The 15,451-nt window shown below is 43.1% G+C and overlaps 1 protein-coding gene across 1 annotated transcript in view; it reads right to left on the bottom strand.

The window, feature by feature from the left end:
* The window catches only part of COL11A2 (collagen type XI alpha 2 chain), a 375,761-nt gene that overhangs the window by 225,171 nt on the left and 135,139 nt on the right, over window positions 1-15,451 (bottom strand). Inside the window, exons 7-11 of the mRNA XM_086920653.1 lie at window positions 13,568-13,723; window positions 6,295-6,480; window positions 3,962-4,021; window positions 2,577-2,618; window positions 382-444 (exon numbers count right to left, since the gene is read on the bottom strand). Of these exons, the coding sequence (XP_086776779.1) occupies window positions 382-444; window positions 2,577-2,618; window positions 3,962-4,021; window positions 6,295-6,480; window positions 13,568-13,723 (507 nt within the window). The remainder of the gene's footprint in view (window positions 1-381; window positions 445-2,576; window positions 2,619-3,961; window positions 4,022-6,294; window positions 6,481-13,567; window positions 13,724-15,451) is intronic.

Raw genomic sequence — 15,451 nt, 5'->3', positions numbered from 1 at the left:
CTCATCATGGGTAGGCAAGTTTGCTGCCAATTGGGAATTCCCAGTGGCTGTCAGCTGACCTTGGTCAATTATCAGGGCCAGAAGCAGCATCCTATTCTGTTTACGTAACCAAGGAGTGTGGGATTTCCCCCTAAGATTACACGGACTGCCCCATTTTGTGCTGACTGGGGTCAATTGCAGCACATTTTTCGGACTCCTTTTTCTTAGAGAGGGCCATTTTGAACCTCATAGTCGCATGTATTTTCATGGATTTCTTCGGTGTCAATATTCCACCCAGTGGGCTCCCATTAAGTCATTTGACCACAACTGTGCAACACCAGGCAATACCACCCTATAAGGCAGTGAGGTTTTGTAAGCCATGAAGCACCATCTTCCACTTACCCTCTCACCAGGATCGCCAGTTGGTCCCGGAGCTCCGCTGTTGCCTGGCGGACCAGTCAAACCCTGAAAATAAAGGGAAAAGGTGAATTAAGAGAGACATCTTGAGCTAGAGTGAGGGAGGGAAAGCGAAGAAAAGGAACACCTCTTTAGGAACACAAAATGTGGAACACAAACAGGGAATATCAGAGAGGATCAAAAATAAGGTACACTATTAAAGGCAGTCCAACATGGAGCAGTAAGAAAGGAAGAAGCGTATGCAACAATCTTAAAGGAATGTCAGAAAGGAACACAGAGAACAACAAAAAACAAAAAAATATATATTGGACAGAAATTAAGGAACTACAATAAAAGATACCAATAGAATGACAATTGGGAGGCCCTATGGAACGAACAGAAACGGTGTACCCCAAAACAGGACCATCAATAGGGGATTTAAGTAGATTACTGCAGTAAGTAAATTCATCTTTTGTTAATGTTTTCCCATGGATCTGTTGATTTGTTGGACTTTTGATGGCTTATGTTTTTGGATGCAGGTAGTTTGGGCCTGCTAAACAGTCCATAACTGCATTTGACTTTGACTGAAACTTGAAACCTGTTTTAGCTGTTTATGTGACATTTATGACAGTTTCGACGTCAACTGCAACATACAGTCAACAGACAGATGCTTCTAAGTCAAAATCCAAATGAGGGTGTTATGTTACTCAGACGGTTGCTCAAATCCAACACATCTGTTCGGTTCTTTAACTGCACCAGCAACAGCTCCTTGCAGGGCTCCACTCCAGAGATAGCTGCCGATCTGGACCCGCCAGGCAGCCACAACTTTCTCACACCTATTGCATGTACATTCTATTCTAAGGTTAACATGAAGGAAAGACTACCCATAACACAGTTAGGTCCACCTAACAAAAACTCCTGCTCCCGCTCTCAAAACAGAGAACTATTTGTGTCTGAGAAAAGCGAAGATGCTCTGCTTAAAATAATTCCTGTCTGTCTGTCAAAGGACCAAGGAGCACTGTCTCCTACTTCATCCTTCATGTCTGGCCTTGAAAGTCTACTCAGAGGGCGACAAAACCCAGCCTCACACAAGTATTGGCAAAGCCAATAGGCCTCTTTTTTAATGTGCAAACACATGCAGCATAGGCACATTTAATCCATACACTAGTAAAGCCCAAACCTACAAAGGTCCAGGAGCTTAATGGAAGAAGCCTCCATGTTGTGGGAACTCAGTCCCAACTAGAAAAGAAAGGAACATCCAAAGCAAAGAGACAGCCTCATCTGACCGCAAGAAGAACCATGACTAGTGGGGACCAGCCTGTACGGAAGTGGGTGAAAACCTTGCAGCCAAGGAGCTTTCCCTGAATATATGGGGGCTTCAGGAGCACCATGAAGACCGGTCCATTTTTTTCACTGTTAACATTTCAAACAGGATGTTCACTGTGAGGGAACCTGCATTTTTAAAGGACAGCATTTCCACAAAGGCAGTGCTTTGTTTCACTGCCAAAACACAAACACGTCGTTGCCAAGCACACAGGCCAGTTTTCAGAATCACAGCCAGTTCAATGGGTTGTTTACCTTTGTATTTCCAAAGACTGCTTCCATTCAAAAATATATCTTAACTACTTCAGATCTCTACATTAGGTTTACTTCAAGTTTGTTTCATTTTAATCATAACAAATAACTCTTTCTAAGTAAAGTGGCTCGTGAATGTTGTCTTCTTTGTTTTCCAACTGTAAGGTTGTTTTGATGTGGCTTTCTGTGCACAACATCCCATTTTCTCAGAGGAGGGCCTTTCTGCTTGCGCCACGCTGCCAGCCGTAAACTTGGGGTTCTTCATGTAAACTAAGCAAGGCCGTTTTGAGTTTGGGGGAGCTCTGAGTTTTACCTGCCTCATTGTTTAGCAATCTAGTTGTTATAAACATCAATAGGGGAGCACTACGGAGAAACACAAACAGGGTACCCAACGAGGTGCAGACAATATGAGCACTGATGGGGAAAAGCAAATAAGTCTCCGAAAGGTGGTGGCACTGAAAGAGGATTGTTACGGAAGAAGCTGGCAGGCTCGCTTGCACCCCATTTCTGCTTATGATGAGTCCATCTACTGGTTAATCAAGTGCCACAATGTAAAAGAGAAGAAAGAAGATGAAGTATTAGGACAGAGTGTATGAAATACTATGTTTATTCAAATGAAAACTCACCGCAGGACCCTCAGGGCCTGGTGGGCCCTCCACCAACATTCCCTGGGGATGGAAAAGGTAAATGTTATTATGGAATACCAGGAGAGTCAAAGGTGAGTCTGAGAAGATCCTTTTCCATCAGTAAACAGACTATGACTAAGAGCTTAATTTAGATCTTGGTGGATGGATTACTACATCACAATGGTGACGGACATCCTGTCCGCCGAAATATAACTCCCAGAGGATATAATTGGTTTTATAGTTCAGAGGATGAGATATCTGTCACCATTGTGACGGAGTAACAATCCGATAGGATACAATGGGATTTATATTTCAGTGGATGGGAAATCCGTCACCATTGTGATGAAGTAACCTGTTCGCCAAGATCAAGTGGCCAGTAAAAACACTATATGCCTGATTTCAATTTTGGCTTATGGATACAGTGACGGAGTAATTCCAACAAGACTGTGGGCTGCCTGTCTGATTTAAATACAGACAGATCTTTGGTTTAATCACGGCAGAGACTACTCCATCTCTGCCGTGATTAAACCCCGCCGGCAGTCCAATAGATTAAGGGCCACTGGAGGTGGATCTCTAATTCCCCATCTAATTTAGATGGGCAGAATTAGAGGCTAGTTTTCAATGCCCGTCACCACCAGGAAAACCCAGGTGGTAAGGGGCAGTGAAAACTGCTTAATGGTCCCCTCCCCATGATTGGTACCTCCAATGTCGAGGTGAGCATTTTTTGTTACTTTCAAAAAAGAAAGTCCCGCTTCAGGATTTTCTTTTTGAAAATAAATAGAAAACATAAGTTTGATGGACGGCTCAGTAGAGCACCAAACTTTAAACAGCATTGATAGAAATTGCAGGGAGTCCAGCGGCTTGGCTGACATTTCTAAATTTGGCGGGCAGAGTAGCCTCAGCTTGGCTGACATTAGGTCCTCTGCCAGGCTAACAGAGATTACTCCATCTGCCAAAACATAAATGGGGCTCTTTGCTCTTTACTACCATGGAATCAGAAGCACAGAGCAGGAGACAAAGAGTTCCTGGCTGCAGGTGTCTTTGGTTCTATCATCTGGGATGGGAGACGATGTGTACTTGCAGCTTTAAACAGCATGTTGAAAAGATCTGTGCACATGCAGCTTGTTGAGAATGCGTGCATGTATAGCATGTTGAGAGGGTATTCATGTATAGCATGTTCAGTGTGTGCATGTAGCACGTACTTTGCTGAGAGCATGTGTATATGCAGCGTAATGACAGTGTGTGTATTTGTAATGTGGGTGCATGAATGTGTATATTTATATAGTGGGAATGGCCATTAGAAGCTCCATCTAGTAGATGTTTGTGCAGTCTGCAACAAACGACAACAATAAAACAACTCAACGCTAACTCATGAAGTTACTCACCGGTTCTACGACAGCTGGCTCCCCCTTGTCGCCCTTCTGCCCTCTCGCCCCTGCGCTAGCCTGTGGAAAACACACATGTAACCGCAAAGAGGGGACCAGTCAATACATCACTTGTCATAGGAATAAGCAAAGACACCACACACCCCAAAAATGTCCTCCACCGCTCCCACTACTACCCACCAGCTTCCAAAATGGGAGTCAATGTTCAAGAAATGAGCAAAGTGTCCATCACCCATGCCTAGACCGGGCCTCACAGATCTGGAGGAAACAGGCGATTGTGAGGAGTCTGGACTCGTTCTAGATCCAGTTGGGGGTCATGAATGACTGCTGGGGTGGAGAATTCACTTCCTGCAGTCAGAGACTGGTCCAGCCACCGCTATATAAAACTCAAGATAAATAAATAACTGCAACAGCTGAGCCCACTTCAGAAAAGTCTATGTTTAGACCTGAGGTCTAACTTTAGACCCGAGGTCTAACTTTAGTAGTAGTAGACCTACATTCAAAGTTTAGACCTAAAGTCTAACTTTACTAGTAGTAAAGATAGATTTTAGGTCCAACTTAGACTTCAGTTCCAAGCATAGACTTTTGGTCTAAATTTACCTTTGTGAATCGGGACCCTAGATCCCAAGTATTATAAATGAACTTTGGATATAATCCTCTTGGGTGGTGAAGCTTTGCCACATGTTGGAACGTTGACTCTCCATTCTCCCTAGAATTTGTATATTCAATAGCCTCGCTGCCTGGCCACAGTGCCTTCCACACCCAAATTAGCAGTGATCTGGGGGATATACACACCTTCTGGCCTCAAGAGCTGTTGTTAACATCGAAAAGTCAGGAGCCTTTGAAGTGTTAACAATAGCGACATCATATTCGTAGGGTTACCATCGTCCACCACAATGGTGACCCTTTGTTTGCAGAATCTTGATGCCCCTGGAATGAAACCCAGGCCATGCTGCTGATGACCCCACCCCATCTTCTTTTCTGGCTTGGCACCAAGTGCAATAGCTACAGCGCCGCTGCTGATGGGGTGCTCGCCATAGACATTGCAGCAATGTCTATGGGCCATCAGCCGATGAACGATGTCTTCACAGAGCCGGTGATAATGTCATAATGGTCAGGCTACCTGTTTCTTGCACATTGATGACATCATGGGGCTATGTGGGACATCAGTGCATTCGGTCTGATTTAAGCAGAATGCGAAATTCAAACATATTGCGATATTGCAGTCATGCCCTCTGCCTCTTTCTGTTATGAGTGTCACAAACTATTCAGGTGAATGAGTCGCATAATGTTTGGGATAACACCAGTGATGTGCCTGCCAGGAGCCCTACAAAGAAAGACAGCAGACACACTGACATAAAAAACAGGACAAGTTCACATATTCAATATTTGGTTTTAGAAATAAATCAGACAACTGGACAGATCCGGAGAATCTGCCCTACAACCAAACACTCTCATAAGACAAACACGATTACAAAGCGGCATGACCCTGTACATAGAAAATTGAGTCGTTAGTGAACCTGAAAAACACAACATGGGTTACATAAACTAGGAAGAGACAATACATAAGACCGAGTGAGACATAACACAGGGCAGGAAGTGACATCTTACAAGAAGGGAAGTAGGACAGGAAGTGGCATCACACAAGATAATAAGTAGACACTGCAAAACACAGGGGTGTATGCTATCCTGGAACAAAGATATTTATTGGAGGAAGTTTGTCTGTAGAGAATGAAGAGGGAGGTACTTAGAGGAGGACAATTAACAAATTAGAACACTTAGGCACACGCAAAAAATATTTGATTTGCCGAGTTTACCAGGGCCAATAGTGTTAATATGGTCAAGTCTTTCCAAGCAAAAGATAGACTTCTTTTTCAAAAGCTCTGTATCAACATTGATCTAGTTTAAGTACGTTTTCTTCTGGACAGAGCTGCCTAATACTGCACACTACAGGCAAAACCAGAACTAGAGGTAACATTAAAGAAGTATAGAACACAGAGACGTGACACAAGACACTCAACAGACAGAATGTTCCCCACAGACGATGGTTGATAGCGAGATCATAATGCATTGCTCCCACCTCTCATAGTGGAATATGCAGGGTCTGGCTATGTAACTACCAAACTTCGACCTTCCTCCCGGGCCTAACCATGCCTCCAATCCTAATTCCTAAGATGACATTAACTTGGAGTTCTATCCATGGGATCTAGCCACTGTTCCCATTGTTTGTCTCCCCCACGATCAAAAGCTCCTCCCCACTTCCGGTGCTTGACCTATCTCTGGGGCAACCTATTGTCCTTCATTCCCCATTGTCCTCCAGCTGATGCACTTACACCTCCACTCTCCGGGGTCTCTGCAGATAGGGCGGGCCCCAGGTCTGTGTGCGCTGTAGCTTCGTTATAGTCCTTATAGATGTACTCGTAATCCTGCGTGGCTGTGGGTGCCTCCTCGCCTGTGACGTACTCCTCCACGAACCCGTCGTCTCCTTTGACAACTGGTGGCGGGCTGAGCTCCTCCTCCTTCAAGCGGAGGAGGCAGAGAAGACGGGAAGGGAAGAAAAAGCACAAGTCAACTGTGGAAGACATGAGGAAGAGTTCTGGGCCAAGGGTTGAGGTGTTCCATCTTGGTGTGTGGAGTGGGGCATGCTGGAAGACATCACAGACAGATAGTGGGGCCGGTCACCGACACATGCGATAACAGCTATCAGACAGCATGCAACCCTTGAGCAATAGAGGCACTGAAAGAACCTCTACGATGACACCAGGAGGCATGAAATGGAATGCCCTTCTTCATGACAAAGTAGAGGATGGTATTGGGGCAAGGGCAAGAGGCTCAAAGGCTGGACCCATCTCTGACTCGCATGCATGCAGTGGGTATCTATATTGTTTGCTATAGAAGTCCATTGAGTTGTATATCTAGAGTCAGTGGCTGGAGAGGTTGTGTCGGAGATCAAGGTAAGAAGCTCTCAGTTGCTCCTGCTCAGTTACTCAATGAAGAGGAGGCAACTCCACAGAGCATAGACATGAGAAAAAACACATCAGGTGCCCAGGGCCCTCCAGCAGGACAATGTTGTGTTTTTCTACAGACACAGGCTTAAAAGAACTTGGGACAAATGTTCAGTCAAACTTGTAGTGTGCTCCAAGTGGTAGAGAGTAAGTTAGGAGAGTGAAGTCCATAGGAGTCACTGCTGCTGGTATCAAGGGAGACGTTTTGAAGTCATTAACTAGTTGAGTGATAAGTAAGACTATTAAGGTCAATGGGGTTTATGAGTTGTGCAATGGGGGTTACTGGTATTGTATAAAATGCGGAGGACGAACCCTGATACTAATAAAATTGTATCTTCTGCAAGTTTAATGCTAGGGTCAAATATCAAGATACTGCTGTTGAGCCAAACAGCAGAGTCTCTTCTTCCCACTTTAGATTCAGACATGTTGGAAATCTTTGAGTAAACAAAATACATCCTTACAAAAATTGCTGAGTTGTAGATAATGTGGAGGAGGCCATGAAACAGTGAGGTATCGTCTACCCGATTCTAAAAAAACTTCACAGAATCAGATTTCATGGTTGCCCCATTTATGAAACGTGTGGTTAGCTACAGCGAGTAGGTTTGGATTAACGATGCAGTGAATAGTACTGAATTAACTCTCATCAAATTTTCGAAGGTATTTCTATTTAAAATCAACCCTTCTTTGGAGAAGGATATTAATTTGAAATAATTCTTGTACTTGAATGTATATGACGTATCTTAGGTTTACTAGTAAATTGCAAACTTTACAAATAATCTATTTTTTAATTAAATTATTAACATTCATGGGGATATTGAGGCGGGAATGAAAGAAACTCAATTAAAAACACTCTTGGTCTATTGAGGCAGGTGTGAGGGAAGGTTTAATTAAAAAGGTGTGATCGGGATAAGCAACAAGGACGGCTCTTATTAACATTCATGATGTTATGAAAGCAGGTGTCCAATAAAACTCCATTGCTGTCTACTGCGCCATTGCAGCTGGAGATGAGTGAGACTCGGCTATATGTATTTAATTATTATTTATTTTGGGGTGTTTTGTAAAGCGCATCTAACACTACAAAGGATGCCTATGAATGTGACTCGATTGTACACCATCAGGCCATTGAAGCAGGCATAGAGTAAGAATCTGTTACAGTCAATGGGGCCATTGAAGCAGGTATTGAGTAAGAATCTATTACAGTCAATGGGGCCATTGAAGCAGGTATTGAGTAAGAATCTGTTACATCAATGGGGCCATTGAAGCAGGCATTGAGTAAGAATCTGTTACAGTCAATGGGGCCATTGAAGCAGGCATTGAGTAAGAATCTGTTACAGTCAATGGGGCCATTGAAGCAGGTATTCAGAAAGAATCTATTACAGTCAATGGGGCCATTGAAGCAGGTATTCAGAAAGAATCTATTACAGTCAATGGGGCCATTGAAGCAGGTATTCAGAAAGAATCTATTACAGTCAATGGGGCCTTTGAAACAGGTATTCAGTAAGAATCTGTTACAGTCAATGGGGTTGTTGAAGCAGGCATTGAGTAAGAATCTGTTACAGTCAATGGGGCCATTGAAGCAGGCATTGAGTAAAAATCTGTTACAGTCAATGGGGCCATTGAAGCAGGCATTGAGTAAGAATCTGTTACAGTCAATGGGGCCATTGAAGCAGGCATTGAGTAAGAATCTGTTACAGTCAATGGGGCCATTGAAGCAGGCATTGAGTAAGAATCTGTTACAGTCAATGGGGCCATTGAAGCAGGTATTCAGAAAGAATCTATTACAGTCAATGGGGCCATTGAAGCAGGTATTCAGAAAGAATCTATTACAGTCAATGGGGCCATTGAAGCAGGTATTCAGTAAGAATCTGTTACAGTTAATGGGGTTGTTGAAGCAGGTATTGAGTAAGAATCTGTTACAGTCAATGGGGCCTTTGAAGCAGGTATTGAGTAAGAAACTGTTACAGTCAATGGGGTTGTTGAAGCAGGTATTAAGTAAGAAACTGTTACAGTCAATGGGGTTGTTGAAGCAGGTATTGAGTAAGAATCTGTTACAGTCAATGGGGCCATTGAAGCAGGTATTGAGTAAGAATCTGTTACAGTCAATGGGGCCATTGAAGCAGGTATTGAGTAAGAATCTGTTACAGTCAATGGGGCCTTTGAAACAGGTATTCAGTAAGAATCTGTTACAGTCAATGGGGTTGTTGAAGCAGGTATTGAGTAAGAATCTGTTACAGTCAATGGGGCCTTTGAAGCAGGTATTGAGTAAGAAACTGTTACAGTCAATGGGGTTGTTGAAGCAGGTATTAAGTAAGAAACTGTTACAGTCAATGGGGTTGTTGAAGCAGGTATTGAGTAAGAATCTGTTACAGTCAATGGGGCCATTGAAGCAGGTATTGAGTAAGAATCTGTTACAGTCAATGGGGCCATTGAAGCAGGTATTGAGTAAGAATCTGTTACAGTCAATGGGGCCTTTGAAGCAGGTATTCAGTAAGAATCTGTTACAGTCAATGGGGTTGTTGAAGCAGGTATTGAGTAAGAATCTGTTACAGTCAATGGGGTTGTTGAAGCAGGTATTAAGTAAGAAACTGTTACAGTCAATGGGGTTGTTGAAGCAGGTATTGAGTAAGAATCTGTTACAGTCAATGGGGCCATTGAAGCAGGTATTGAGTAAGAATCTGTTACAGTCAATGGGGCCATTGAAGCAGGTATTGAGTAAGAATCTGTTACAGTCAATGGGGTTGTTGAAGCAGGTATTAAGTAAGAAACTGTTACAGTCAATGGGGTTGTTGAAGCAGGTATTGAGTAAGAATCTGTTACAGTCAATGGGTCCATTGAAGCAGGCATGGAGTAAGAATCTGTTACAGTCAATGGGGCCATTGAAGCAGGTATTCAGTAAGAATCTGTTACAGTCAAAGGGCCTTTAACGCAGGTATTCAGTAAGAATCTGTTACCATCAATGGGGCCGTCGAAGCAGGTACTGAGTAAGAATCTGTTACAGTCAATGGGGTTGTTGAAGCAGGTATTGAGTAAGAATCTGTTACAGTCAATGGGGCCATTGACGCAGGCATTGAGTAAGAATCTGTTACAGTCAATGGGGCCATTGAAGCAGGTATTGAGTAAGAATCTGTTACAGTCAATGGGGTTGTTGAAGCAGGTATTGAGTAAGAATCTGTTACAGTCAATGGGTCCATTGAAGCAGGCATTGAGTATGAATCTGTTACAGTAAATGGGATCATTGAAGCAGGTTTTCAGTAAGAATCTGTTACAGTCAATGGGGTCATTGAAGCAGGTATTGAGTAAGAATCTGTTACAGTCAATGGGACCATTGAAGCAGGGATTCAGTAAGAATCTGTTACAGTCAATGGGGCCATTGAAGCAGGTTTTCAGTAAGAATCTGTTACAGTCAATGGGGTAATTGAAGCAGATATTCAGTAAGAATCTATTACAGTCAATGGGGCCATTGAAGCAGGTATTGAGTACGAATATGTTACAGTCAATGGGGAAATTTAAGCAGGTATTTAGTAAGAATCTGTTCTAGTCAATTGGGCCACCGAAGCAGGTATTCAGTAAGAATCTGTTCCCATCAATGGGGCCGTCGAAGCAGGTACTGAGTAAGAATCCGTTATAGTCAATAGGGCCATTGAACCAGGTATTGACTAAGAATCTGTTATAGTCAAAGGGCCTTTGACGCAGGTATTAGTAAGAATCTGTAATAGTCTATAAGGCATTGAGGCAGGTATTGAGTAAGAATCTGTTACAGTCAATGGGGTTGTTGAAGCAGGTATTGAGTAAGAATCTGTTACAGTCAATGGGGTTGTTGAAGCAGGTATTAAGTAAGAAACTGTTACAGTCAATGGGGTTGTTGAAGCAGGTATTGAGTAAGAATCTGTTACAGTCAATGGGTCCATTGAAGCAGGCATTGAGTAAGAATCTGTTACAGTCAATGGGGCCATTGAAGCAGGTATTCAGTAAGAATCTATTACAGTCAATGGGGTAATTGAAGCAGGTATTGAGTAAGAATCTGTTACAGTCAGTGGGGTTGTTGAAGCAGGTATTCAGTAAGAATCTATTACAGTCAATGGGGCCATTGAAGCAGGTATTGAGTAAGAATATGTTACAGTCAATGGGGAAATTTAAGCAGGTATTTAGTAAGAATCTGTTCTAGTCAATTGGGCCACCGAAGCAGGTATTCAGTAAGAATCTGTTACCATCAATGGGGCCGTCGAAGCAGGTACTGAGTAAGAATCTGTTATAGTCAAAGGGCCTTTAACGCAGGTATTGAGTAAGAATCTGTAATAGTCCATAAGGCATTGAGGCAGGTATTGATTAAGAATCTGTTACAGTCAATGGGTCCCTTGAAATAGGTATTGAGTAAGAATCTGTTACAGTCAATGGGGTTGTTGAAGCAGGTATTGAGTAAGAATCTGTTACAGTCAATGGGGCCATTGAAGCAGGCATTGAGTAAGAATCTGTTACAGTCAATGGGGCCATTGAAGCAGGTATTCAGTAAGAATCTATTACAGTCAATGGGGTCATTAAAGCAGGTATTGAGTAAGAATCTGTTACAGTCAATGGGGTTGTTGAAGCAGGTATTCAGTTAGAATCTGTTAAAGTCAATGGGGTTGTTGAAGCAGGTATTCAGTAAGAATCTGTTACAGTCAATGGGGTTGTTGAAGCAGGTATTGAGTAAGAATCTGTTACAGTCAATAGGGCCGTTGAAGCAGTTATTGAGTAAGAATCTGTTACAGTCAATAGGGCAGTTGAAGCAGTTATTGAGTAAGAATCTGTTACAGTCAATCGGGCCATTGAAGCAGGCGTTGAGTAAGAATCTATTACAGTCAATGGGACCATTGAAGCAGGTATTGAGTAAGAATCTGTTACAGTCAATGGGGCCATTGAAGCCGGTATTGAGTATGAATCTGTTACAGTCTGGGGTCGTTGAAACAGGTATTGAGTAAGAATCTGTTACAGTCTGGGGTCGTTGAAACAGGTATTGAGTAAGAATCTGTTACAGTCAATGGGATAATTGAAGCAGGTATTCAGTAAGAATCTGTTACAGTAAATGGGATCATTGAAGCAGGTTTTCAGTAAGAATCTGTTACAGTCAATGGGGCCATTGAAGCAGGTATTGAGTAAGACTCTGTTACAGTCAATGGGGTTGTTGAAGCAGGTGTTGAGTAAGACTCTGTTACAGTCAATGGGGTCGTTGAAGCAGGTGTTGAGCAAGAATCTGTTATAGTCCATGGGGCCATTGAGTACAGGTCTATTACAGGGGATTGGGTCATCGAGTCAGATAATCAGAAATACTTCTTTCTAATGTGTGGCAACTCGTGCCTAATGCCTGCAATCTGGGGATCCTGATATTGCTGCTTTGATTGGCCTTTATGTAGTGTTAAGGCAGAAGGAAATAGAGTTGGTGAAACAGTAAAGAAGTTTAGGGGTTGTCATCTGAATAACACGAACAAGGAACAAAGGATACGCTGTTTGAGGAAGAAGGAATTACCCAGAATCCTATGCTCTTACCTGTTCCACTCCTAGGAGCCATAAAGACCACAATATTGTGATGAGTATGAATGGAGAAGTAAAGTCTGTTTCACTCTAACCATGAAGGGACCTTCAGACAGGCTTGATGACCTCTCGCTTCATAGCGTTTGTCTACAGAGAGGACAAGGCCCTTAGAGGATAAACAGGAAATAGCCATTGAACCCAAGTCTGCATCCAGCCAATCATCAGGCAGGACCTCTGCCTGAAGGAACGAAGGGCCAACTTTGAGAGATGGTTCAGATGAGTGCACTCAAGGTGTCCTCGTGCCCTCGCCCTACGCAATCTCTCTTTTAAATACGTTGACTTGCCCCCAAGGACAGACACATCTTTGGAGAATGAAAATAGAGAAGTTGTCACCATTCGAGCCCCTTACTCCAGTTGGAAGCGTGGTTTGGAGAGGAAGTGAAAATAACCACAGGGGGGCAAGGACATTGATCATCTATTGGCCTTTGCTGGGCACCAGGGACTGGTTAGTCACAGGAATGCATAAATCTAGTGCAGCAGGATGGGCATAGAAGGTATGGACCACTAAAAAGTACCCCCTTGACACCTAGTGGTAGTTGCTGGACCAATCAGTACACAAGTCAGAACTCAAGGGGCAGCCGGACATCACGCTCTCAACCGATGCTCTTTCAGGTAAGTGGTCAATGGATTTCCAGTGCTCTTAGTGTTCCGCAAAGGAACAATTCAAACCCAAAAGTTACCAAGTTAGTCGACAATAGATCACTTTATGCAATAATTAGCAACAAGTTAGGATGACTGCATGCCAACACACAGCAGGCCTACCGGACAACAAAAAGGCCCCACTTGGAACCTATCAACACCAATCAACATGCAACCACATTAAGAAACAGTTTCCAGAAGGTACAGAATCAGAAAAACCAAAGTAGACTGCACAATGAACATGCGTGTGACTCTCATGCTTTTCAGACCTATCAGTAATTGGTTGAGTTTCTAAACATGAACCCTGCACTCTGTGCAGACTCCACCCTTTCAACATGCCTTCCCTCCCAACCTTAAAAGAGCTGGCAGAGTGCTTCTTTCTTAGCCAAGTTACCTCAGCGATCACCTGAGGCGTAGAAGGGTGGGAAGTTAGGACTTCCTGTGTGGGATCTTCCTCCCCACCACCATTCGCTTCCTCCTCAGGAGGGATTGTGTACTCCAGGTCCTCCACCACCACTGACGGTTCCTCCGTCGTGACTAAGGCTAGGTCCTTGGCGAGGGGGGTGCATGTTGGGGAGCAGAAGGCAGGAGGAGATAGCCCAAGCAGAAGCAGATCATTTCAACAATCACCATGGAGAAGAGAGAGGAGCACAAGGATGGAGAAAAGAGTTTGGAAATAAAAAAAACAAGCGTTAGTGAGTTATCCCAACTTCACTCCCCAGCGGCGAGGGGGAGGAAGGCTGCAGCTCAGGCCTGCTTAGCACCATGACGGATCATCGTTATACACCAGGGGAGGGGATAACGGATCAGTCATGGAAGGACCTGGTTGGGACTCTCTTTAAATCCCTTTGGGGACACATTCATAGCAGGAAGAAGGGCAAAATAAGCAAATGCCACAAAATTAACTAAACCTTGGACTAACCCCATTTCACCATGATGCAAGTACCCTACATCTAGGATCACACCCTTTTTGAGACCTTATATTCTGCTGAGCCATCAAAATCCTTTGAGTCAGCAGTGGTATTTCAGACACAGGTGAACCGACTCCCTGAGAAAATTACATACAAGGCAGAGAGGACAAAATCTTTATGTCTCACTGTCCCCATGAAACTACAATCCTCAGAATACATTAGACCTTAGATTCCAAAACAGGCCACATCACAATCCAGCCACTAGACTACATATCAAAACAGCTATCATGTCACAAATCAACTTAGCACTGTGTTATATTTCAGCTTAGCCACACAACCAGATCTCAATCTATCCATCAACAACATCTCAACATAGCCACTATGTCACTCTCACCGTAGCCATTAGACCACTAGACCACAATATAATTAAGCTACGTGATTACATTTAAGCAGAGTCACAACTTCCTAGTTTAACTTGGCCTCTAAACTACATCTTATCCTATGCATCTGCCTCATTTCTCAACATAGCCGCTAGATCGCTTCTCAGGACCCAATTACAAAGGTAAAGTTAGACCAAAACTCTAACTTTGACCAAAACTCTAACTTTACTACTCTTCGGTATTCACAAAGGTAAGTTACTACTCGTAACTTTACTAGTAGTAAATTTACTACTAGTAACTTTCCTTTGCAGATACCAAAAAGTAGTAAAGCTAGACTTTTGGTCTAAGTTAGACTTTAGATCTAAACCTACGACTTCAGGTGTAAACTTAGACTTCAGGTGTAAACTTAGACTTTAGGTGTAAAGTTAGACTTCAGTTCTAAAGTTAGACTTTTAGTCTAACTTTACCTTTGTGAATCAGTACCTCAGTATATCCATTCCATCAAGGTGGTCACTTAACCACATCTATAATCATATGATAAGTTACATCGCAGGTTAAGGACTAGACCTGGTCCTAAATTATTTAACTACATCTTAAGATAGCCCCCAAGCCACCTTACGAGATCATCTATTTGACCAGACCTCAACCAGCCGCTACATCAAAGGCACTAATACTCATCTCAGCATAACCTCTGACCACAGCTCAGCCTAGCTCCTAGAGCATCTATCTACTCAGCAATAATATCTCAGACTAAGCGCCAAGCATGCGCTGACAAGCACGCAGCGTGTCACTAAAAAGCCTGGGTGTCCTGACTCCAGTTTCCCACACATCGTAGTGGCTGGTTTTGAGTTGCTGGTTGTAGCTGCTTTGCCCTGACACTGAATTAAAAATGAAAAGCAATGAGAAGGCAATAGTTGCAAACTTTGATACCCAGATCTTTCTTTTCAGTTTTAGAATTGTTGATAAATACTACTGAATGGTGCTTCA

The sequence above is a fragment of the Lissotriton vulgaris genome, chromosome 5, assembly GCF_964263255.1.
Source record: "Lissotriton vulgaris chromosome 5, aLisVul1.2, whole genome shotgun sequence".
NCBI classification, from domain to species: Eukaryota; Metazoa; Chordata; class Amphibia; order Caudata; family Salamandridae; genus Lissotriton; species Lissotriton vulgaris.
This window is presented reverse-complemented; position numbering and strand designations above follow the sequence as displayed.